The following is a 26,592-nucleotide window of genomic DNA, read 5'->3' on the forward strand; positions in this document are numbered from 1 at the left end:
GGGACCCTTCAGTCCTCAGGCCGACACTCTATCCACTGAGCCAAACCGGTTTGGGCTGAAAGTTTTTATTTTTTAAATCTCTGTTGCTGTAACTTAATTTCCATCATTGTTAGGGTGAAATAGTTATTTCATAATATTTTATTAAATAATATTTTTGAACTTGGTATATATCTTTGTTCTATATAGTGCACAAAAAACTTTATGTCCTTGTACTGTGGAGTGCTCTGCCTTGAACTGTTGTGATGGAACAACTAATAAGAATTAGGAAATTGGAAAAGAGCAATTAATTTTTAATAAAATAAGAAAAAACAAGGACTTTAAAGATAATCCCAAATCGATAGATTTTCTATTTATGGGAGAACATACCTAAATTTCTTTTTTTGTATTTAAGTTCCCTAAGTGAATCCTGAATTATGTGAAAGTAAAGTATTCACTTTTATTATTATTTCTTTATTTTTATTTATTAACTAGGAGCCCAGCACGCAATTCGAAATTGTGCAGCGCTGCCCACCCTTGAGTCGCAGGGCCGGCCCTACCTTGCTCCCTGGGCCCCACAGCAGCCGCAACTGCTGCTGGTCCCGCCCTGCCTCCCTCTCTGGCCCTTGAAGCAGCCATGGCTACTGCTGATCAGGCCCTCCCCCAGTGCAGGCACGCTGAGGCCCCTGCCGCCCCGCCCTCGACGCTGCACATGCAGCCTCCTCCTGTCCAGTCAACCCGTTACAGTGTCCCGGTTAATTAGCATATTTCTCTATTATATATATAGATTTGAGAGAGAGAGAGAGAGAGAGAGAGAGAGAGAGAGAGAAACATCATGCATGAGAAACATCGATTGTTTGCTTCCCTAATGCACTGCAACCAGATTGAACCCACAATCTGTGTATGTGCCCTGACCAGGAATCAAACTGGCCACCTTTTTGGTGCACGGGATGACGCTCCAACCAACTGAGCCACTCCAGCCAGGGCATTGTTCACTTTATTTTATTAGTCAAATGTTTGTGCATATACTCCGTCTAAAAATATTGTGGAGGGACAATCAAGTATGAAGCTAAATATCCTGTATTCTTCAAAAACTATTACTTTAGACTAGAGGCTCAATGCATGAAATTCGTGCAAGGGGCTCAGCCCTCACAGCCCTGGCTCCGTCTGGAAGGACATCTGGAAGGTCGTTAGGCTGTCGGGTCTAATTAGCATATTACCCCTTTATTATTATAGATTTGTTCAGGCTTAGTTACGGCCTTTCACTGGTTGGGAGATAAGATTCCTGATGGAATAAGTTCCTTTCTTTGAGGAAGAGAGTTTAACAAGAATAATATACTAATCTTTTTTTTTTTTAAATATATTTTATTGATTTTTTACAGAGAGGAAGGGAGAGAGATAGAGAGTTAGAAACATTGATGAGAGAGAAACATCGATCAGCTGCCTCCTGCACATCTCCTACTGGGGATATGCCCGCAACCCAGGTACATGCCCTTGACCGGAATTGAACCTGGGACCTTTCAGTCCGCAGGCCGATGCTCTATCCACTGAGCCAAACCGGTTTCGGCAAGAATAATATACTAATCTTGATTGAGTTCCTACTTTGTATTAGGTACATGCTATATACTTTATGTGGATTATCTAAGAGGTGGCTACAAATGAGAACCCTGAGACTCAGTTTTTCAAGTTTATACTGCAGTCAAGTGGTATGTCTAGGTAGGAGGCCAGTACTTAATTTTAGAGTCTCTTTTTGTTGTTGTTTTATCCTCACCTGAGGATATTCTTTTTATTGAAGAGAGAGAGAGAAAGAGAGAGAGAGAGAGAGAGAGAGAGAGAGAGAGAGAGAGAGAGAGAGAGAGAGAGGAGAGAAACATCAATGTGAGACAGAAACACCAATCCGCTGCCTCCTTGCACGCACCCTGATGGGATCAAACCCACAACCTAGGTATGTGCCTTAACCAGGAATTGAGCTCCCATCATTTTGGTGTGTGGAATGATGCTCCAACCAACTGAGCCACCCAGTCAGGGCAAATTTTAGAGTCTGTGTTTTGAGAAATAAATAAGTAAATAATTTGGTTAGGATTATATGAACATGGCAAAAATGAAAACAGTACAGAAGGGTATATAGTGGAAATGTAAGTCACTGTCTCTGTTCTCCCTAGTTCCTTTTCTACAGGCAATCACTATAACCAGTTTTCTTGTCTGTCTTCCCAGAGATACTTTATACACATATAAGCTGTCCCCTGCTTGTCTCCCTTTCTCCTCCCTCTACCTAGCCCACCCCTAGTTTTGCACCTTGTGTTCATTTTAACAGTTAAATAGAATTCATTATTAAACCACTCGTTATAATGGATATGTAGGTTATTTTTATATCCATTAGCAATTATAAACAGTGCTGTAATGAATAACCTTCCAAAGAGTTGTAATGTACATATACTTCCATTAGTAGTTTAAGAAAGTGCCTGTTTCCCTATTCCTCCATCTATTCAGTTTTTTTTATAATTTTTTTTCTTTATTGACCAAGGTATTCCATATGTGTCCTTATCCCCCTATTGCTGGATAATTTGGTAATTCTGTGTGTAGCTTTTTGAGGAACTGCTAAACTGTTTTCCATAGTGGCTGCAACATTTTACATTCCAGCCAACAATGTGTAAGGATTTCTATTTCATCACATCCTCACTAACATTTGTTACTTTCCATTTTTAAAATTATAGTCATGTTAGTAGGTATGAATTGGTCTCTCATTGTGGTTTAGATTTGCATTTCCCTAATGACTAAGGATGGTGAGCATCTTTTTCATGTGCTTATTGACCATTTGTATATCTTTGGGGAAATGTCTGTTCAAGTCATTTGCCTTTTTTTTTTCTTCAATTAAGACTTTTTTTTTTGAGCAATTATAGGTTCACAGCAAAATTGAGGGGAAGATACAGAGATTTCCCTGCCTCTACACATGCATAACCTCCCCCATTATCAGAATCCCCCACCAGAGTGGTATATTTGTTAAAATTGATGAACCTACATTGACATGTTATAATCACTCAAAGTACATAATTTACTTTAGGGTTATCTCTTGGTGGCATACATTCTGTAGATTTGGACAATGTACACATATCCATCATTATGGCATCATACAGAGTATTTTCACTGCCCTAAAAATCCTCTGTAATCTTCCTATTAATTCCTCCCTACCAGCCCCAAATCCTGGCAGCTGATCTTTTAATTGTCTTCATATATTTGCCTTTTCCAGAATGTCATATAGTTGGAATCATACAGTATGTAGCCTTTTCACATTGGCTTATTTTACTTAGTAAATATGCATTTAAGGTTCTTTAATATCTGCATGGCTTGATAGCTTATTTCTTTTTTAGCACTGAACAATATTTTGTCTGCATGTACCACAGACTATTTATCCATTCCTGTACTGAAGGATACCTTGGTTACTTCCAAGCTTGGGCAGTTATTAATACAGCTGCTATAAACATCCGTGTGCAGGCTTTTGTGTGGACATAACTTTTCAGCTTCTTTGGGTAAATACCAAGGAGCACGATTGCTGGATTATATGGTAAGAGTATGTTTAGTTTTGTAAGAAACCACCAAACTGTCTTCAAAGTGGCTGTAACATTTTATATCACCACCAGCAATGAATGAGAGTTACTATTATTCCTCATTCTTGTCAGTATTGGGTGTTGTCAGTATTCTGGATTTTGGTCATTCTAATAAATGTCTTTGCCTATTTTTTAATTCATTGTCCTTTTGTTTTTGAATTGTAGAAGTTCTTTATTCTGGTTATTAATGGTTTGTTAGATATATGATATGCAAATATTTTCCCCCCAATATGTGGGTTATCTTTTCACTCTGTAGTGTCATTTGATGTGCAAAAATTCTTAATTTTGATGAAGTTTAATTTATTTTTCTTGTGTCATCTACGCTTTTGGTGTCATAATTTAAGAAACCATTGCTGCCCTGGCCAGTTTGGCTCAGTGAATAGAGCATCGGCCTGTGGACTGAAGGGTCCCGGGTTTAATTCCAGTCAAGAGCACATGCCTGGGTTACGGGCTCCATCCCCAGTGTGGGGCGTGCAGGAGGCAGCCGATCAATGATTCTCTCTCATCATTGATGTTTCTATCTCTCTCCCTTCCTCTCTGAAATAAAAAAAAAAAAAAAAAAAAGCAACCATTGTCAAATCCAAGGTCATGGTCTATTTTGTTGTTGTTGCCTATGCTTTTAGTGTCTTAATTTGAGAAATCATTGCCAAATCCAAGATCATGAAAACTTTTAAACCCTGTGTTTTTTTTAAGAGTTTTATAGTTTCAGGTCTTACATTTAGGTCTTTGATCCATTTTTAGTTAGTTTTTGTGTATGGTTTATGGTAAAGATCCAACTTCATTCCACCAGAAACCTAAAGAAGTATTACACTTAGTGCTTAAACCTTAGAAGCAGTGCATTCAAAATTGGGGGGGGGGGGGGCGGTATTTCCATTTGATTATAAATAGGAGATCCTAACCAGTGGAATTAGAATTTAAAAAAAAAAGAAGAAGAAACAAAAGGTATGAAGAAATATGAAGTATAAGGGAGAGACAGAATTACAATACTGATACGGAGAAATTCAGAGCCAGCTACAAAATACTAGAGAGCTCAGCAAGATTGCTGAATGTGACAGTAGCATTTAAGAAGTCAACAGCAACAGTTGTAAAGTGTGTGTACAGTGTGTATGTTTCTGTTTTTCTGTGTGGCAAAATGCATTTTCCAAAATGGCTGTACCAACATAGTTTGTATCACATGTGCTCTTTGCACAATGTGACAGATTTCTCCAATTGAGAATGGATCTGTATTCCCTTCTCTTGCATCTTGGAAGGCACAATGAATAAAAACATGAACTAAAAAGTTAACTGTTTTAGAGCCGGTAGCGGTCGTGGCAGGCAAGGGAACCCAGAGTAAGGATGTTCATCAAGAAATTACTTGAATAATTTATTTGTGCTTAATTTCTAGAACTATCTGGGGTGTCTGACTTTTAAAATGCTTTTTCTCACATGTGTTAGTGTGAAAAAAAAAAAAAAGCCCAAATTAAATTTTGCTGTTAATGCATACTTTTTTCTGGTATGTTTCTGTTTTTACCTGAATTCTTAGAATTATCCTATATAATAAAAGGCTAATATGCAAACTGACCAAACTAGGGGGGCAGACATTCAACACAGAGCTGCCCCCTGGTGGTCAGTGCACTCCCACAGGGGGAGTGCCGCTCAGCCAGAAGCTGGGCTCATAGCTGGCGAGTGCAGCGGCAGTGGCAGGAGCCTCTCCCGCCTCCATGGTAGTGCTGATGTCTGACTGCCCATGGGGAGCGGGCCTAAGCCATCAGTAGGACATACCTCAAGGGCTCCCAAAATGCGAGAGGGCGCAGGCCGGGCTGAGACACCCCTCCCCCCCAATGCACGAATTTCGTGTACCAGGCTTCTAGTATTTCATATGAAAGAAAAAAACTGATGTTGAATACAAGTAGCTGCCCCTAATGCAGGCATAACCTTACAGAATTTCTTCCATAGTAGAATACAGAGAACCACAAGGGTCCTAAAATGTGCCTCAGGCTTAGTGGTTGTTGCTAATCATTTATGGCTCCAGAAATAAAATTTGAGGCTATTTCTGGACTCAAAATAAAGTTAAAGTTATATGACATGAAGATAAAAAATAGTTTATAATTTTAAGATAGAAACTTTGAAATATAGATAGATAATATTAAGAGAGTTTAGTCAGAAATTTGAATATCATGTAATCTTAGGTACCTCAGTGCATTAATTCTGTGTGACATAAAATGTTTAATGTTTGCCTTATAGGTGTTGAATATAGCATGACAGTAAATAAGTATATCAAGAGCGAAGACTTTGGTGCCTGAAGGATCTTGGTTCAGTCCTTGGGTCTGCCACTTACTAGCTTTGGGACCCTTGGTGGGTCGTTTAGCCTCTCAAATCATCCCTTGCATTGGTATTGTGAGAATTGAATGAGATAATGTATATAGTGTGTTTTGCATAGTACTTGGCATATTACAAGTGTTCAATAAGTGTTATTTTGTCCTGGCTGGGAAAGTATCTGTTTTGCTATATAAAATTTAAGAAGAATATTAAAATATATTTTTGTTATTTTAAGGAAATTCGAAATGAGTCCCATGACTATCCTCATAGAGTGGCCAAGTTTCCAGAAAACAGAAATCGAAACAGATACAGAGATGTAAGCCCATGTAAGTATCTGTGGGTTTGTGTGCATATTTATGTTTGTTGGTTTGTTTCGGGAGGCAGGAACCAGTGAAAAAGAAGGTTTGGTCAGGGTTGATAAGTACAGTAATTTTTAAAAAATATATATTTTTATTGATTTTTAGAGAAAGAGGAAGGGAGAGGGATAGAGAGATTAGAAACATCAATGAGAGACATCAGTTGGCTGCCTGCTGTACACCCCCTACTGGGGATTGAGCCTGCAACCCCAGCATGTGCACTGACCAGGAGGAATCAAACCGGTGACCTCTTAGTCCTGGCTCAACACTGAACCACTGAGCCACACCGGATGGGCAGTAATTTTTTTAATATTAACATAATACATGTTCTTAGAGGGAAAATTGCCCATAATTATTTCGTCCACGCAGCCACCATTATTTTGATGTATCTCCTACCAATCTTTTTTTCTTATGCATAATTTTTCTTTCTTTAAAATAATTGTAACCTTATTGTGTGTGTGTGTATACACATGTATACTTCCTTTTCATATTATTTCGTATACTTTATTGTTATTACTTAAGATATTTATTGGTGTAGTTTCTTTCCCCTCAAACTACAAAAGTAGTGTGTATTTTTTGTGGAAAACTTTTAAAACAACTGCCCTGGTCAGGATGTGTGCGGGAGGCAACCAATCGATATGTCTCTTTCTCGGGGGGGGGGGGGGGGGGTCAGTGCCTCTAACTTCAGCATTCTTCCAGGGTTATCTGCATTTATAACTACAGTTATCAAGATAAGGTATTGGTAGAAGAATAGAGGCATAGATTGGTTAAACAGAATAGAGAACCCAAAAATAAGACTCATAATTTGGTGAACTGATTTTTGACAGGTGCCAAGCAATTTAATTGAAGGATAATCTTTTCAACAGTTGGTACTGGAGTATTTGGACATCTAGAGGGGAAAAATGAATCTCACACCATAAGAATTAACTTAAAAGTGCCTGGCCAGTGTGGCTCAGTGGTTGAGCATCAACCTATGTACCAGGATGTCACTGGTTCGATTCCTGGTCAGGGCACCTGCCCAGGTTACAGTCTTGATCCCTGGTCTGGGCCGTGCAGGCAGTAGCCGATCTATGTTGATGTTTCTCTCTCATCTGTTGATGTTTATCTCTCATCAATGTTCTGTCTCTCTCCCTCTTTCCTCTCTCTCTAAAAATAAATAAAAACATTTTAAAGTTGGTCGTAAACTGTAAAGTACAGGGGTGGGCAAAAGTAGGTTTGCGCTTGTACAAATAATTAAGCAGTCATATAAGAAACTCTGTGTTCCACATACTCACAACTATAAACCTACTTTTGCCTATCCCTGGATAAAACTTATATATTTTTATTGATTTCAGAGAGAAAGGGATAGGAAGATAGAAACAGCAGTGATGAGAGAGAATCATTGATCTGCTGCTTCCTGCCTACCCGACACTGGGGACTGAGCCTGTACCTGGGCAAATGCCCTGCCTGGGAATCGAACTGTGACTCCTGGTTCATATGTCTACACTCAACCATGGAGCCAGACCAGCTGGGCCCCTGTATAAAATGTTTTGAAGAAAATAGAAAATTCAGGACATAACACCAGGTGGAGTTCTTAACATGATACCAAAAGCACAATCCAGAAAAGAAAAAGATCAATAAATTGGACTAAGCCCAAATTAAAACCTTTGGTCTGTGAAAGACCCTTTAAGAGGACGAAAAGACAATGACAGACTGGGAGAAAATATTTATAAACCGCCAGGAACTCATATCTAGAATATATACAGAGCTCTCAAAATTGAACAATGAAAAACAGTCAAGCCCTAACCAGTTTGGCTCAGTGGATAGAGCGTCGGCCTGCAGTCTGAAGGGTTCCGGGTTAGATTCCAGTCAAGGGCATGTACCTTGGTTGCGGGCAATCCCCAGTAGGAGGTGTGCAGGAGGCAGCTTATCAATGTTTCTCTCTCATCGATGTTTCTAACTCTCTATCCCTCTCCCTTCCTCTCCGTAAAAAATCAATAAAATATATTTTTAAAAAAACCAAAACAGTCAATTAGGAAATGGGTAAAAGATTATGAATACAGATGGTAGATAAGCACATAATCATGTGAAAAACATTATTAACCAGTAAGGAAATATTCCTTTTTTTAAAAATAAATCTTTATTGTTCAGATTATTACAGTTGTTCCTCTTTTTTCCCCCCATAGCTCCCCTCCACCCAGTTCCCACCCCACCCTCTGCCCTTACCCCTCCACTGTCCTCATCCATAGGTGTACGATTTTTGTCCAGTCTCTTCCCACACCCCCCCACCCCATTCCCCCTTGAGATTTGTCAGTCCACTCCCTTTCTATGCCCCTGATTCTATTACATTCACCAGTTTACTCTGTTCATCAGATTTTTTATTCACTTGATTTTTAGATTCACTTGTTGATAGATATGTATTTGCTGTTCATAATTTTTATCTTTACCTTTTTTTTCTTCCTCTTCTTAAAGAATACCTTTCAGCATTTCATATAATACTGGTTTGGTGGTGATGAACTCCTTTAGCTTTTTCTTATCAGTGAAGCTCTTTATCTGACCTTCAATTCTGAATGATAGCTTTGCTGGATAAAGTAATCTTGGTTGTAGGTTCTTGCTATTCATCACTTTGAATATTTCTTGCCACTCCCTTCTGGCCTGCATAGTTTCTGTTGAGAAATCAGCTGACAGTCGTATGGGTACTCCCTTGTAGGTAACTGACTGTCTTTTTCTTGCTGCTTTTAAGATTCTCTCTTTGTCTTTTGCTCTTGGCATTTTAATTATGATGTGTCTTGGTGTGGTCCTCTTTGGATTCCTTTTGTTTGGGGTTCTCTGCGCTTCCTGGACTTGTAAGTCTATTTCTTTCACCAGGTAGGGGAAGTTTTCTGTCATTATTTCTTCAAATAGGTTTTCAATATCTTGCTCTCTCTCTTCTTCTGGCACCCCTATAATTCGGATGTTGGGATGCTTGAAGTTGTCCCAGAGGCTCCTTACACTATCTTCATATTTTTGGACACTTTTTGCTTTTTACTTTTCTGGTTGGGTGTTTTTTACTTCTTCGTATTTCAAATCTTTGACTTGATTCTTGGGATCCTCTTGTCTGCTGTTGGATCTCTGTATATTATTCTTTATTTCAGTCAGTGTATGCTTAATTTCTAGTTGGTCCTTTTTCATATCCTTGAGGGTCTCACTAAATTTGTCGGTGGTTTCTAGAAAATTCTTAAAAAACCTTAAAAGTGTGGTTTTGAACTCTATATCCAGTAGTTTGCTTTCCTCCATCTCTGTCATTTGTGATCTGTTTCTTTGTCTTCACATTTTTTATGCTTCCTTGTGTTGATAGAGTGGCTTTCTGTGCTAGGTGTACTATAGGGCCCAGTGGCTCAGCCTTCCCAATTACCTGGGGTGGACACTCTTGGTGCACCCCTTTGTGGGCTGTGTGCACAGTCTTGTTGTAGTTAAGCCTTGATTGTTGTAGGTATCACTGGGAGGAATTGACCTCCAGGCCAGTTGGCTGTGAGAATCAGCTGTGTCGACAGTGGGAGAACTTCTGTGCTGAAGACACCCTTATGGGGCAAGACTTGCTTCAGTGGGGCTTATGTGCTCACTGAGTCTGTCCCCTGAGTGTGTCCCTTATGGATCTGAGGAGTTGTAATCTGGATGGTCCCACTCTGACCACTGGGTATACAGGCTCTTGGATCTCTAAGGAGGTGCTAATTTAGCCTCTGCCTGAGGCTACCCAGCAGGAGCTATGGAGAGATCTGCAGGTTCCTCTTCCTTGTTTGGGTTTTAGAGGTGCCCAGATGAGGCCCAGCTGTGAAGCAATGCAAGCTGCTGTGGGGCCTTGGGCCTTCTTTTGGATGTTCTGGGTCTCTCTGACCCAGCTGCAGTTTGTTAGGTAATTTTCAGATTACAAAGGGCCAGGGCATTCATATGCAAAACCCTCTGCACACAGCTTGGGTGGGGCGGGGTCTCAGGGAATCAACAGGGTGGAGCAAACAGCTATGGCTGATCCTCAGCCCTGCCCTAAGAGGTCCTGGGTCTCAGTGTCCTGGTAATCGCTGCAAGCACCTCTGAGAGAAAGCTGCCCTCGAGTTCCGCCCGCTGCCAGACAGTCCAGTTTCTCCCCATATGAGTCCGAATCCCCAGAGACTCACCCAGAACTGGAGTCAGGGCCGACGGAAGTTTGTGCCTCGCTCCCGATTGCAAAAGACACTGGCGTCCTCTGTTTCCAGCTCGTTTCCACACGCGCTTGAGCCTCTGTACCTCTGCACTTCACTTCTGCACCTCCTCTGAGTCTCAGTGTGCTTTTCTTTTTCCTTCTAGTTGTAGAATTTCCACTCAGCCAGCCTTCCTGTGGTTCTGGATGATGTCTGTTTTGTCTTTTAGTTGTATTTTTGAAGTGGTTGTTCGCAGCAGCAATTTCAGGTGTTTATCTATGTCGCCATCTTGGTTTCTCCTCTAAGGAAATATTCTTGACCTCTAGGGAAATGCAAATGAAAGCCTTGGCAATGAGAGATCACTACACACCTTCTAGAACAGCAAAAAGTAATGGGACTACAATATTCATACAAGGATCTGAGAAAGCAGAGAAACTGGATCTCATGCAAGGCTAGTCAGAACATAAAATGATGTGGCCTCTCTGGAAAATAGTTTGGCAGTGTCTTAAAAAACATAGATTTACCTTATATAACCCAACAATTGCACTCGTGGACATTTTTTATTTTTGAAAGAGAGAGAGCAACATTTATAGGCTGCCTCTTGCATGCCCTCCACATGACAGTGGATTGAGCCTGCAACCTGTGTATGTGCCCCAACCTGGAATCAAACCAGTGACATCTTGATGCATGGGTTGACATTCAACTGAGCCACACCAGCCAGGGCTCACTCCTGGATGTTTATCACAGTGAATTGCAATCTTATGTCTACACAGAAAGCATACAGATTTATTTGTGATAGCCCCAAATTGGAGACAATTCAGATGTCCTTCAGTGGGCAAGAGGTTAACAAAATGGTATATTCATAACATAGCCTACCACTCAGCGCTCAGTGAATGAACTATTGATACATGCAACAACTTGGATAGATCTCAGAGGACTCATGCTGTGTAAAAACATCCAATCTCAAATGCTTACATACTGTGTGATTCATTCGTATAGCATTCTTGAAATGATAAAATTGTAGAGATGGAGAACATGACTCTAAAGGGGTTGCACAGAGGATCTTTGTGGTGTTAAAACGTGGACTTGATTGTGGTGGTTACATGAGTCTACATCAGCCGTGGGCAAATTACGGCCCGCGGGCTGGATCCAGCCCGTTTGAAATGAATAAAACAAAAAAAAAGACCGTACCCTTTTATGTAATGATGTTTACTTTGAATTTATATTAGTTCACACAAACACTCCATCCATGCTTTTGTTCCGGCCCTCTGGTCCAGTTTAAGAACCCATTGTGGCCCTCGAGTCAAAAAGTTTGCCCACCCCTGGTCTACATACTAGTATGTGATAAAATTGCAACAACTGCGCACACACAAATGAGTGCGTGTAAAAAAGAATATTGGAATAAGGTCTATGGGTTATACCAGAGGCTTTCTAGGTTTCTGAATTTGATGGGCAAGGGCACTGGGCTAGGTAATGGGAATATATGGTGAACATGACAGGGTCTCTAGATACAAAGTAATTAACCCTAACAATGAAGGCTGCAAATGGGTGGAGCCTGCTGCCGCCCCAGGGGCTAAGTGGATCAAAATGTTGCCATAGCAGTAAGCATCTTTTTAAAAAAAATATATATTTTATTGATTTTTTACAGAGAGGAAGGGGGAGGGATAGAGAATTAGAAACATCTAATTCTCTCATCTAATGAGAGAGAAACATCGACCAGCTGCCTCCTGCACCCCCCCCCCCCCCCCCCCCTGGGGATGTGCCCGCAACCAACGTACATGCCCTTGATTGGAATTGAACCCAGGACCCTTCAGTTTACAGGCCGACGCTCTATCTACTGAGCCAAACCGGTCAGGGCAGTAAGCATCTTTTTAACAGAGGCCCCTAGTGCAGCCCAGCTCATTACTTGGGAAGCTCTGCTGCAGAGCACTTGCACTTGGGACTGGAGGGTGGAGGAACAGTGTGTGCAGGGAAGGCACTTAAAGTCAGAGGAAACCTGGTGCACCTTCCAGGACCATCAGATATACTCAGAATTGGGGAGGCGGGAGGTTGGTTGTCTATATATTATAATACATACAGATACATAATGAAGTAAAAATTTTAAATTCCTGTAAATTTTTAAGATATTATAGCACTTTTCAAGGAGTTTTACACTTGATACCGAGTCAGGTGGTTTTTCCTGAGCAGGTGGTTTCTTTCCCAGGTTCTTGTCCGGGTGGATTTGAAGAATGAAGCCACAGACAAAGGGTGGTAGATGAAAAGGGTGGAAATTTGTTGGAAACAAGTACAGACTCCCACGTGGAGGGGGGGCCCCAAAGGGGGACCCACTAAGCTCCTTTTTTCTAAGGTTTCTAAAGGCTGCAGTTCTTTGTTACTTGATGTTGCCTTCCAATTGGTAGAATATCAGCTCCAAAGCTCAAAACCCACGCAGTGCCCCCTCTTCTCCTCCCCCTTCAGTGGTAGAATTCTCTATCTCCTCTGAAAATCTGTTTTCCTCTTTCTCCCATCTGTCAGCATTTCTCTGACCTCTGTGAAAGTTTGTTTCCTCTCTCTCCCCATGCCCTGTGGCTTTTCCCTATCTTCTGTGAATGCATGTCTTCCTCTCCCCTTATCCTGTGGCACCTCTTTTTTTTCTTCTCTGTGAATGTATGCCTTCTGACAGCTCCAAACCTCACCTATGGGCTCCAAGCCTTCCTCCCCCATGGACCCTGTTTATTTCTAAAACTCCCTAAACCTGCCTATTTTACCCCCTAAAACTCCTTTCAGTATTTTTAGGGTATTAATGAGGGTCAGTCAGTAAAAATAATAGAGGACTGGTCCTTTCTGGTCATTTTATCTTACAGACAAGAAAACTTGAGACCCCAGGAGCCCCAGTTATCACAGACTATAGTGTCTAAGGAGCTTGGATACTAATAATGTTTCTCAAGTAGTAGCTTATTCTTTTCAATATAAATCATAGCTGGTCTGTAGTCACATATGCTGGTAGAGCCAGAGTAGATATCAGAATACACATCTTACGGCCCTTTGGCCTTCCCTCACCCATTTTCTTTCATCTGTACCACAGAATTTCAGAATCTATACTAAAAAGTCTTAAAGCTTTCTGATCTCTTTCTCTCTCTCTCTCTGCCTGCTGAATTAGTTTACTCTCAAAATCAGTTAACAGTTTCATTTCCTGCTTATGTTTCAGAATGATTTAATAGTGATTTGTCATTCTGACAAATTTCTACCACAGCTTAACATTTGTTATGAAAGTTTTCTGAAATTCATTATATAAACAGTGTTTGAACACTTACTAACCTAAATTGTTATGACACTGTACTAGGTACTATGAGAAAATGGAAGTAAAAACCCCTTTTCTCTGATAGTCAAATTTAGGAGGTAAGACTAATGAAATGAGACTAATGCATCAGTACAGGATTTCTCAACTCTCTGAACCTAAATTGCAGGTTGCTGCTCTTCCCTTTGTTCACTGGGCTCAAATCACATTCTTTGTATCCCTCAGACACATCAGATATGTACCCACCTTACGGCATTCAATCTTGTATGTGTTTGTAGCACTCGTAACCAAAATATCCATATGATTGACCTCCAAGTCTTTGCTTAAATGTCACTGTCTCAGTGAGACCACCCTATTTACAATGGCAACCTGCTCACTCCTCCAGCACAACTTGACTATTTATTTTTCTCATAGCATTTATTACTTAGATTTACATCATTGTTTTGCTTATTACTATCTCCCTTTTTAGGAAGGTGAGCCCCACAAGGGTATGAATGGGTCCCATGTGACTAAAACAGTGCCTGGAACATAGAAGATATTTAATAAATATTTTATCTACATTGTATGGTGTCCATGGACTTTTGGATGTAAGGAAAGTAACATTCTTTCAACTCCCTCTACCCTCAATTTTTTAGGCTCTCTACTAGAGGGAAAGATTCTGAGTTTCTAGGAGAATGGTGAGATGCTTCCTGATTATATTAACCTGAAATTTATTTTATACAATCTATCAAAGAGAAAAGTTGCCCATGTTCCACACTATATTAATGATGCTTCCCAGGTATTCTTTCTACAGAATTTAATCAATTGACATTGTTCTATGAAGTTTAGGAACTTGAAATCATGATGGATTGAAAGAGGTTGAAGTCATCAAAGACAGTTAACCTATTTGGAAAAGATTGAACCTACAGGATGATTCCGAAACAACATATGCTTTACTAGCAAGTCCAGGATGGTGTTTACCTGGGAAATGCTTCATTAGCAACTCTTTTCATTCTCACTGCCACTGCTTGGTTCAGTACTCCACCCTTTGATTAAACTGGTAGTGCATCAGTGTTTTAAGTTGTCTTCCTCCTGTTTCAGTCACTCATAGAATTTTCAGTCAACAAATATATTTTAGGAGCCAGGCAACAGTGACATAAAGATAAAACATCATTTGTTCAGAACTTTTTACAAGAAAATAATTACATTGTGTTAGTCCTTTAAAGAGCTTCATTGAGGTTGCTTGTGCCTGTGGCACAACACATAAGGCCCTCCCTTCAGAGCCTGGCCTCACCATGTTTTGGGACCTCCCTCATCTACCCAGATCTTTAGCCTTCCTGAATTCGCCAATTCTTCATGATCTGCCATTTGCTTTTATTCTTCTTTATGTGTGCTCCTTCTGCTGGAATTCATCCTTTCCTTTACCTATGTAGCAAAGCCTACTCATCTCACCAGGCCTGCTCACTTAGGCAGGCATCAGTTGGTCAGCTTTCTTCCCACAACACAATGCAATAAAGTACTGGAAGTTATTAATATAATTTTTTCTTGTAAAAAGTTCTAAACAAATTATGTTTTTATGTCCCTGTTGCTTGGCTGCTAAAATATATTTGTTGATTGAAAATTCTATGAGTGTTGAAAGTATTAAATGCAAAGAACAGATCATCCTGAATTTGCCTGACCTAACTTACTGCTCAGGGATCCCTTCCTTTCTTCCCAGCCCTGAAACCACCCACTCCTCAGCCTAGAAGGGACCACCATCTGGGGCCATAGACATGTAGGTGAAGGATGGATTGAGGGGTGTCTCCTGTCACTCTGCTCCCCAGCTTTAGTTTCATAAATGTAGTAATAGGATTTCCTGTGGCTTGGTCTCCAAAGCCTTTTTACTTATCTTATGCATTGGCTTTAATTGGGTTCACAACGAATACCCTGCCCCATGCAGGTAGGCCCACGTAGGACTCTGGAGGCTGTGTTTGCCATTGTAATGGAGAAGTTTCAGAACCAAAGACGACCTTGCTTTGCTTATTTTCAGATTCCCCCTTGGGGCCAGTGTCTGAGCAGGCTCTGGGCAGCTGGACAAGGAAGAGAGAGGGGCATAGCTCACACTCTTCCTAGCTTTTCTAAATCAAAGTTCTGCCATACGACCAGCCCAGCCTTGCTGTTGGTCTTTTTCTTTCCTATGGATTCTTGTGCTATTTGGGAAGCAGGATTTTCTATATGGAAGCCACTTTTTGGTATAAGGGGTAAGTTGCGGTTTTTCAGGAAGCCCTATTTGGTGTGTTTTCCCTCATTATCTCTTCTCAATCTATGTAAGGGGCTCTGGCCACCATCATCTCCTGTGATGCCAGAGCACTACCACCCAGCTCTTTGGCCAGGGCTGTAATGCCTCCTAGAAGAAGGGAACACTGGCATACTCTAGCATGGCCTGAGGTATGTGGGTGTGCAAGCTTGGTGTGGAGGTCAGGGGCATGTAGGGAGAACTCATTGTTCCTTGGAGCTTGGTAAGGATGGTTGGCTTAGGGCTTGGAAAGTGCCACTTCTGGCAGGTTTGGGATTTTTCAAGTAAATTTTTGTTATTTGGTCTTTTAAAAAAAAGATTGAACCATCACAGTGGGGGTTCCATCACAGAGGCTGTATAGAGAAAACAGAAAATAGGTCATGGGCTGGATCTTCAAGGAAGTGAGGTTTGTGTGACATAGATGAAGGTGGAAATCATACCTGAGGTGAAGAACAGGATGAAAGGTGATGCCAAGGAAGAGCTCAGGGTATGAGTATAATGTGGTAAAAGAACCAACTTGGGTGTATCCAAGAGAGGCCGTGTAGGATGGGAAATATGTAGTCTCAAGTCAAACAAACTTAGGTTTTCTCCTTTTACTTTATGGTAATTATTCTTGACCCCTGCCATGGTGTAACCTGTTGAGGGTAGTAATGATGAATGTGAATCCTCCATTCTATTTGACATGATAGACTTTCCAAAAAGAGGTTTCTTACAGTAAGTATACACTAGGTGAAACTGGAGGGTTTGGGGTTTTTTTTTTTAGTTTCTTTTTTTTTTAACTTACTATGACAGTATTGAAAGAGGAAGCAAATCTGTGTTGTCAGCTCAGGCCACAGCTAGAGTTTAGTCATTTCTTGACAGGTGAAACCATTTCTCAGAAAACATAACTGTTCAAGGGTGGGAGGTGACGGAATCTTCATCAGACATTTGTTTAATTTGTATCCAACTTATGTAGCACAGTTTTATTGGGTATTGCATTTCTTCATGACTCAGTGACAAGAATTAAGAGCAGATGGTGTCCCCATAAAAAAAGTATATGTACTTTTTTTTAATTTAAATTTTTTATTGTTGACACTATTGCAGATGTTCTTCATACCCGCCCCCCCTCCCCCACACACACCCTTGTTTACCTCCCCCCAGGGCCCACATCCTCTGCCCTTGGCTGTCACCACACTGTTGTCTGTGTCCTTGGGCTGTGCATATATGCTCTTTAATTAATCCCCTCACCTTCCTTTATCCAGTTCCCTCACTCCTTCACCCTGTTCTCTTCTGACATTTGTCTAGATCTCTGTTTTAACAGTGTGTGATTCTGGTGTTTTTAATGAATTGGAGTGACACCTGGTGTAGATTATAAAGCTAGAGGGAAAATAACAGTAGATTCTAGTTCAGAGTCCTGAAGGCAGGGTGTCAAGCACTTAAAAATAGACTGCTGAAGGTCTTTCTTTGAGCTTTCCCCCTCCAAAGCTGTGGGAGTGTCTGGGATGGTGGCATGAAGCATAACCAAATTCCTAGCACCCTAGAGAGAACCTTCCGGTTTCTGTGGATTCTTGCTTCTGTTGGCCAAATTGTTTTTGTTGTTGTGCAATAGATATGATTAACCTTTGGGGTTTGTGTTCTTTCTGTGATTACAACATGAGGCAGTGCATTCCTTTGGTGTTATATTTTAGTGAATCTTGAATTTTAGAGATTAAAAGTATCTATTCTCCTGATACGTGTTATCTAGGAGATATATGGACTTTATTTTTTATTAATTAGGTAGCTGACGTTTTTGCTATCTCACATAATACAACAGTTAAAGGGTGATTAAACTGTTAAAAAAAAGTGACTTAAAAAAAAAAGTGCTTGCTGACATCATCTTTCCGAGAACACTAGTATAAGTGATTTACTATAACAAGATCTAAGTTTTTCCTGTTGGCAAATGACATGTAATATTTACAGAGATCTTGGGTGCAGTCCAGCAGAAACATCTCATAAATTGATGTGTGAAACTAAAACCATATAATATTTTCTTTCACATGGACATAATGTAAACAGTTTTTCTAGTTTAAAAGTAGGAAAGAGAATATATATTTAGTATTAATTTCTTTGAGGAAAGCAGCTTATAATATATGCTATCCTCCATAGTTAAAGGTCAAATATGTATTCAGTTTATAATTCAGTTATCTGCTTCTGACAGTTGTATATTTAGATTTCTAAATTAATGTTAATTCTGTTCTTATGCATGTGCTTACTCTCCTTGTGTTATGCTTTTCTTCTTTTTCCATCCAAATGATACCAGGTAAAGTTTTGTACTCAACATATTTAAATTGGCATAAATTCTAAATCTATGAGATTGTTTTTATTTTTAAAAACTTTCTAGAAATGTACCTGAACTACTGTAATACTACCAAAATAATGATGCACCTTTAGTTATCTTTGAAAAAATTGGAATATTACAATTGTATTTCAATTATTTTTAGCATTTAATTAAATATAGTTCAGTGCTAAAAGTAACTTAAATATACAATAGTCCCCCGCTTCAGCACAGTTTTACTTGGAGGTTTTAGTTACCTAGGGTCCAAATATTAGTCTGAAAATATTAAATGGACAATTCCAGAAAAAAAACTATTCGTAAGTTTTAAATCGTGCGCCCTCCTGAGTAGCTTGATGCAATTCGATCTGTTCCATTCCACTTGGACAGAGCTCATCCCTTTGTCCAGTGACTCCACACTGAAGATGCTCTCCACCCTTTAGTCACCAGGTAGCCCTCAGAGAGACATCATATTCACATAACTTTTATTACAGTATATAGTTATAATTGTTCTACTTTATTAGTAGTATTGTTAATTTCTTACTGTGCCTTATTTATTAGTTAAACTTTATCATAGGTATGTATAGGAAAAAAATATACATAAGGTTCAGTACTAGCTATAGTTTCAGGTATTCACTGGGGGGACTTGCAGTGTATTTCCAACAGTTAAGTAGGATTACAGTAGCTGAATGCAGGCCTATTGAGGGATGAAGAAAATGATATAGGTACTATAGAAATCTAGTCTCATCAATTTGAGGCCAGTTTTTATTTTTTTATTTTTGTACGTAGGCCTATTAGGTCGTAAGCACCAGGAATCTAAATGATCCTTTTACTTAGGGAAGGCAGGTGCTTTATTCCTGTTACTGTGTTTTATTTATACTTTGGTCGACTGTTTTTTTGTGTTGGTTATTTTTTTTGGTGTTGAGTAATATGAGTTCTTTATAAATTTTGGATATTAACCCTTTTCTTTGGTGAATATCTTTTCCCATTCAGTAGGTTGTCTTTTCATTTTATTAATGGTTTCATTTGCTGTGCAAAAAACATTTTTGTTTGATGTAATCCCATTTGTTTTTTCTTTTGTTTCCCTTGCTTGAAGAGATATATCAGAAAAAATATTCCTAAGAGAAATGTCTGATACTTTACTGCCTGTGTTTTCTTTTAGGAATTTTATGCTTTCGAGTCTTAACATCAAGCCTTTTTAAAAATATTTATTGTTGAGTGTATTAGAGATATCCCCCCCATTGCCTCTCTCCACCTGGCTTCTGTCCTACTCAAGGCCTTCACCACTCTATTGTCGGGGTCTACAGATAATGCATACCCTATATAATAAAAGCCTAATATGCTAAGTGTCTGGTCGGCTGGTCGGCCGGTCGGCCATTCAACCAATCAAACGTAATATGCTCATGAATGCTAAGGCCGCTCAGTCTCTCACTATGCTGTCCACTGACCACCAGGGGGCAGTTTACCAGTTGCTATGATGTGCACTGACCACCAGGGGGCAGACGCTCCAACCGGTAGGTTAGCTTGCTGCTGGAGTCCAGCCGATTGGGACTGAGCAAGACCTGCCAGACACGCCCTGGAGCCCTCCCATGGTCCCTCTCTGGCTGGCCAACCTCCTTCGTCCCTCCCCGGCCCTGACCGTGCACTGGTGGGGTCCCTTGACCTGGCCTGCACCCTCTGGCAATCAGGGACACCTTGGGGGATGTTGGAGAGCCGGTTTTGGCTTTATCCCGCAGGTCAGGCTGAGGGACCCCAGTGGTGCACGAATTCGTGTACCGGGCCTCTAGTCTATCTATCTATATCTATCTATCTATCTATCTATCTATCTATCTATCTATCTATCTATGCCTAAGTGACTGGCTGACCGTTCAACCATATGACTGGTAGCTGTGATGCACACTGACCATCAGGAGGCAGACGCTCAGTGCAGGAGCTGCCGAGCTGTGGTTACTTGGCACGTGTGGTACTTCAGTGACGCACCCGGAACCAGAGAGGAGGGAGCCCGATTCTGGGGTGCGTCACCCGAGAACCACCCTCTCGCAATCTGGGAACCCTCAGGGGATGTTGGAGAGCTGGTTTCGGCCTGATCCCTGCAGGCCAGGCCGAGGGACCCCACTGGTACATGGGCCTCTAGTATGCATATAAGATCTTTGGTTAATCTCTTCCCACCCCCTCATTCCCCTTCCATCTGAGATTTGTTAGCCTGTTCCATGCTGCCGCTGCCGCCGCCGCCGCCTCCTCCTCCTCCTCCTTCTCCTCCTCCTCCTCCTCCTTCTCCTCCTCCTCCTCCTCCTCCTGCTCCTCCTCCTCTGTTACTCAGCCACAATCCCCACTGGTTTTTAAAGCTTGGGGACTTCTCTTCCCGGCTCTGGAACCCTGGGCTGTAGGTTTGGTGTGGGGCTGGGACCCCTTGCTTCTCACTGGGCCCTCCACAGCCTAGATCAGGGGTCCTCAAACTACGGCCCACAGGCCACATGCAAATACAAATATTGTATTTGTTCCTGTTTTGTTTTTTTACTTCAAAATAAGACATGTGCAGTGTGCATAGGAATTTGTCCATAATTTTTTTTTAAACTATAGTCCAGCCCTCCAACGGTCTGAGGGACAGTGAACTGGCCCCATGTTTAAAAAGTTTGAGGACCCCTGGCCTAGATATCCCATCTGATTTAAAAAATGTCATCGTGGGTGTCAGACCAGCCTGTACCTCGCCTCCACCCCTCCTGCCAGTCTCGATGTATTTTTCTCTACTTCTCTAGTTGTAGGATTTCCATTCAGCCAGATTTCAGGCAGTTCTGAATGATATTTGTTCTGTATTTTTTTTTAAATATATTTTATTGATTTTTTACAGAGAGGAAGGGAGAGAGATAGAGAGTCAGAAATATCGATGAGAGAGGAACATCGATCAGCCGCCTCCTGCACATCCCCCACCGGGGATGTGCCCGCAACCCAGGTACATGCCCTTGACTGGAATCGAACCTGGGACCTTTCAGTCCGCAGGCCGACGCTCTATCCACTGAGCTAAACCGGTTTTGGCTGTTCTGTATTTTAGTTGTAATTTTGATGTAATTCTGGGAGGTGGCGAGTACTGGCATTTACCCATGCCGTCATCTTGGTTCTCCTTAACATTGTCTTCAATCTGTTTTTACTTTATCCTTATATGGTATAAGAAGGTGGTCTGGTTTACTTTTTTTGTCATATATCTGTCCAATTTTCCTAACACCATTTATTGAATAGATTGTCTTTTATCCTTTTGTATGTGCTTGTCTCCTTTGTCAAATATTAATTGACCATATAGGCATGGGTTTATTTCTGCATTCTCTGTTCTGTTTCATTGACCCATATGTCTGTTTTCATGCTAGTACCATGTTGTTTTGATTACTATAGCCTTGGTATTACAGTTTGATATTGGTAGATTGATATCTCCAACTTCATTTTCCTTCTTTAAGATTGATGTGGCTATTAGAGGTCTTTTGTGGTTCCACATAAATTTTAGGATTATTTGTTCTAGTTCTGTGAAATACACCACTGGTACTTTGATAGGAATTGCATTGAATCTATAGATTGTTTTGGGTAGTATGGACATTTTAATAATGTTAGTTCTTCCAATCCATGAAGACGGTATATGCTTTCATTTATTTGTATCTTCTCCAGTTTCTTTCTTTAGTATCTTATAATGTTTTGAATATAGTTCTTTACCTTCTTGGTTAAATTTATTCATAGGTTGTTTTTTGATGCATTTGTAAATGGAATTTTTGCTTAGTTGCCTTTTCTGATAGTTCATTATTGATGTACAAAAATGCAACCAATTTCTGAGTATTTATTTTATATCTTGCTCCTTTACTGAATTTACTTATCATTTATAGTAGGTTTTTTTGGTGGAATTCTTAGGGTTCTCTTTCTCTTTCATTTTATAAACTAGAGGCCCAATGCAGGAAAATTAATGCACTGGAGGGGGTGTCCCTCAGCCCGGCCTGCCCCCTCTCACAGTCTGAGAGCCCTCAGGGGTGGGAGGCGACGCCCCCATCACACCTCTGCTGCTGCCACTGCCGGTAGTGCAAGCCTTGGCCGGCCCTGGTTACCTGAGCCTCGGGTGGCCCTGAGCAGCTGGGCAGCTGACACCCGAGGCTTGCCTATGCCTCAGGCTGGCCCTGGGGGGCTGAGGGCGGGTCCTGCCGCACTGCGCACCTGCCACCCCCTCAGCGGGACTGAAAGGACTGGGGAACTCCCGGCGGGGCTGAGGGGACTGGGCGTTGCCATCTTTGTGACAGCCTGATGGTCTATTTGCATATTCTGTCTTTATTAGATAGGATACCTAGAAATTAAAATTAAAAATGGAAATGACAAGTTTGAAATAACAGTTATGGCTTATTCTATTTTTCAGATGATCACAGTCGTGTTAAACTGCAAAATGCTGAAAATGATTATATTAATGCCAGCTTAGTGGACATAGAAGAGGCACAAAGGAGTTACATCTTAACACAGGCAAGTGGTGTGAGGTTGAGCAAATAACTGACTGCAGTTTCTGTGATTGTCGACTTTAAAACATAGATAAAAGTATGTTTGACTTCTTTTGGAAGTGAAATGCTATTTCAGTTTCTTCTGTTGCTATGTTATGTAATGAGTTATAGAAATTATGATGTTTTACAACTTTGTATATTTAAGATAAAAGTAAAATTAATTTTAATATATATTCTGTGAAGGAAATATTTTTTTTTAAATATATTTTATTGATTTTTCACAGAGAAGAAGGGAGAGAGATAGTCAGAAACATCGATGAGAGAGAAACATCGATCAGCCGCCTCCTGCACGTCTCCCAGTGGGGATGTGCCCGCAACCCAAGTACATGCCCATGACCGGAATCGAACCTGGGACCTTTCAGTCCGCAGGCCGACGCTCTATCCACTGAGCCAAACCGGTTTCGGCGAAAACATTTTTAATGAAATTGCTCAAGTCAGTTCTTTTCAGGCAAATTATCTTCCTTGCTTTATACTTGATACAAAGCCTTTGTTAATCTCTTATTAACTTTTTCCATTTCTCTTCATATAATCTGTGTGATATCCAGAGACCCTTTGAAAGCTCTTTGCTCCTCCCCTCTCTGGCATATATGTTTTGAGAGTATGCACATGCCCGAGATGGTGTCCTGCCCTTGGGCCTTTGTTCAGGTCAGAGGACTGACTAGGAGACCAGAGAGTCTGGCGGTTCCCTTTGGCATTTTTGCCTGATTGCTTCTTGGCACATTGGCCACACCTATATTTCAGTACTACTTTTCTCCCATTCTGAGATAATAGAAATTATTTTGGTTTATCTATACCAGGTAACCTTTATTTATTAAAAATAGACTTAATTAATAGTGATGTCATTTCCTCTAGTTAGTGATTTTTAAATATTCCAAAGATAAGTTGTATATTTATAATATTAAGATTTTTAAAAACTCAATTTGGATCAAGATAATATAAAAAGATGTTAAAATGAATGTAACTGTAAGCTATTAGATTATTTCTAATTCATAGGAACTGAAATTAATTACTTTATTTTGCTTGAAGTAAAACAGTTCCTGTTAATCAAAAAGAAAAGGAGAAACAATCTGTGAAAAAACTGGTAAAGACCATCAACTCACAGTTCAAAGAAAAAGATAAGTAGGTAATGTACATATGAAAAGATCCTCAATATTTCTAGTAAATAGGGAATACAAATTTAAACCAGCATTCAGCTACCACTTTTCACTTGGCAGAACAGCAGAGACTTAAAAGTTTATAATACTCAGTTGTCAAACATGTACATCAACATATATGCCTGGATGTTTGTTGCAATTTAATTTTGATAGCATAGGACCAGAAATAATAGAATTAAAATAATCTATAAGGGTCTGGCCAAATAAATTATACATATACCATTAGTCAGTCTCTGGGAATTATGAATGGAGGCTTTTATTTGCCATTTTTCTGCCTTTCTGTAATATTTGAAGTTTTTCTTGTGAGCATTAATGACATTTTTCGATAAACTTAGAGTTAAAAAATTTACTTTCTATTTGGAAAAACTGTAATGTTAAAAAATAGAAAACAATAATTATCCTAAATCATTTAAAAAATATTTTTTAAATTTTCATGTATTACAGTTAACGTACATTAGTTTCAGGTGTACAACATAGAGATTGGATATTTACATAACTTACAAAGTGATCACCCTGATAAGTCTAGTGTCCATCTTTCACCATACATAATTATTAAAAATTACTGACTGCTGTATTTTATATCCTGTGATTGTTTTTATAACTGGAATTTGTACCTCTTTTTTTTTTAGATGTTTAAAGGAAACCTCTTTTTATTTCCTTCTAGGATAATTTTCAGGCCGGAATTAAAGAGTTTCAATTTGAAGAAAAAAGTCTTTGTCTTTCTTTTACACCCAGCAACCTACAGGGTTCCTTCTTCGAATTTTGTACCTCTTAATCTCTTCTTCTTTTCCACCTATCCCCCAAACCTCCTGGCCATCTGACAACCATCAAAATGTTCTTTGTATCTATGGAGTTTGTTTCTGTTTTGGTTTTTAGATTTCACATGTAAGTGAAATCATCTGGCATTTGTCTTTCTATGTCTTATTTAATTTAGCATAATACCCCTTAGGTCCATCCATGTTGTCGCATATGGCAAGATTTTATTCCTATTTTTTATAGCTGAGTAATATTCCATTGTATATAGTATCGCATCTTCTTTGTTCATTCATTTGTCTATGAACACTTAGATTGTGTCCATATCTTGGCTATTGTAAATAATGCTGCAGTGAACACAGGAATGCATATATGTATATGACAGAATTAAATAACCTTCAGATAAATAACCAAAAGTGGAATTGCTGGGCCTTTCTTTGTCTCTTGTTAATAGTTTTAAAGTCTATTTTGTCTGATACTAGGTATTGGTACCACAGCTGCTTTTCCCCCCCATCTTTTTCCATCCCTTTATTTTCTGTCTGTGTGTCTTTTAATTTGAAATGGGTATTTTTTATTTATTTGTTTATTTTCAATCCTCACCTGAGTATATTTTTTGCATTGATATTTTTAGAGAGAGTGGAAGGGAGGTGGGGAGAGAGAGAAATGTGAAAGAGACATCAATTGGTTGCCTCCCACCTGTACTGGTACCAGGGCCGGGGATCAACCCATAACCTAGCCATGTGCCCTGACTGGGAATCGAATCTTTTCTAACCAACTGAGCCACACCAACCAGGGATGATTGGGTGGTGGTGTTTTTGTGCTTCCTTACATTCCAAGTCACTTCTCTTCTCCTTTGTAAATTCTATGAAGACTGAGACTGATCTTGCCCATGTACCTAGTACATTGGAAAGAGAACATACTCAGAAAATATTTCAAAGGATAGAGGAAACTAAAGATGCTAAATGTTTATTATAACCTCAGTTGTTATGACTGTATTGTTGCTTTTTTATCATCTTTTTCTCTGAGTTTTATGAATTTAAAAAACATATATGTATCAGCCCATTGGTAGAAATCTTCATTTTACAGAAGAATGTTGGTAGTATTGCTGGTAAGAGGGAAAGCTCAGAGATAAACCTTTATCACCTTTTAAAACTACTAACAGAATGTGGTGTGTGTGTGTGTGTGTAGGTGCACACTAGGAGTGACTTCATTGGTTGGTTGATTCATCCATTTTTTTAGTTTAAAGAAAAGGTATTATTTTTTTCTGGGGATTTACCCATTGCTCTTTTTACCATTTTCAGTGTTCATGTTTTTTTGGTGTTTTTTTTTAAGAATTAGATCAAGCAGTAGATAATATATATTGAGTGAGAACAGTATCCTCCAACATTAGGGATTCTTGGGATTCTCATTAGAATTCTAGTATTTTAATAACTTAGAAGCTTAGAGTTTATGAATTCAAATAATAGTTAAGAGCATCTGCTACATACCAGGGACTATAACTGCCATACAGATGCTTTCAGTCTGGTACTAGTTGAGTCACCTTGTTTTCCTTGTGGAGCTGAAGCTCCAGGCTGACTTGACCCTCACTCACCACTCTACCACCTGTCGTCTGAGGTTAATGTATGCTGAGTTACTTTAGGTACATTGAAATCTCATTTTTTTTACCTTCACTTATTTAAAATTAGTCATAATTTGGGCACGATCTTTGATCTCTTATTTGTCCTTTTTTCTGCCCTATGCTACACAATGTGAAGATAATTGGAAGTACGTAATATGATTTTTTTTTTCCTCATGGCATTATTGTAGTATGTTACCCCTTTTAATTCTATTGAGGTCACACAAGCTATAGTTTTGTAGATGAACAGTTATAGTGGTTTAGGTACTTTGAAATTTCTGCTTTTTCTGGCATTCTTTTTGTAATTAACTTGGGTTGGTTGGTCAGTAGTTGCACAAACTCCCTCTTTTAAAGAAATGTTTTT

General features: G+C 39.8%; 1 protein-coding gene across 4 annotated transcripts in view; it reads left to right on the top strand.

The window, feature by feature from the left end:
• The window catches only part of PTPN2 (protein tyrosine phosphatase non-receptor type 2), a 67,563-nt gene that overhangs the window by 10,519 nt on the left and 30,452 nt on the right, over positions 1-26,592 (top strand). For all 4 annotated transcript variants that reach the window (XR_004970134.1, XM_036323695.1, XM_036323697.1 and 1 more), the window contains exons 2-3: positions 6,115-6,205; positions 22,571-22,671. Coding sequence is in view for 3 of the 4 variants with exons in the window: in XM_036323695.1 (XP_036179588.1) it covers positions 6,115-6,205; positions 22,571-22,671 (192 nt within the window). In the remaining variant the exon portion in view is untranslated. The remainder of the gene's footprint in view (positions 1-6,114; positions 6,206-22,570; positions 22,672-26,592) is intronic.

The sequence above is a fragment of the Myotis myotis genome, unplaced genomic scaffold (assembly GCF_014108235.1).
Source record: "Myotis myotis isolate mMyoMyo1 unplaced genomic scaffold, mMyoMyo1.p scaffold_m19_p_9, whole genome shotgun sequence".
Lineage (NCBI taxonomy): Eukaryota > Metazoa > Chordata > Mammalia > Chiroptera > Vespertilionidae > Myotis > Myotis myotis.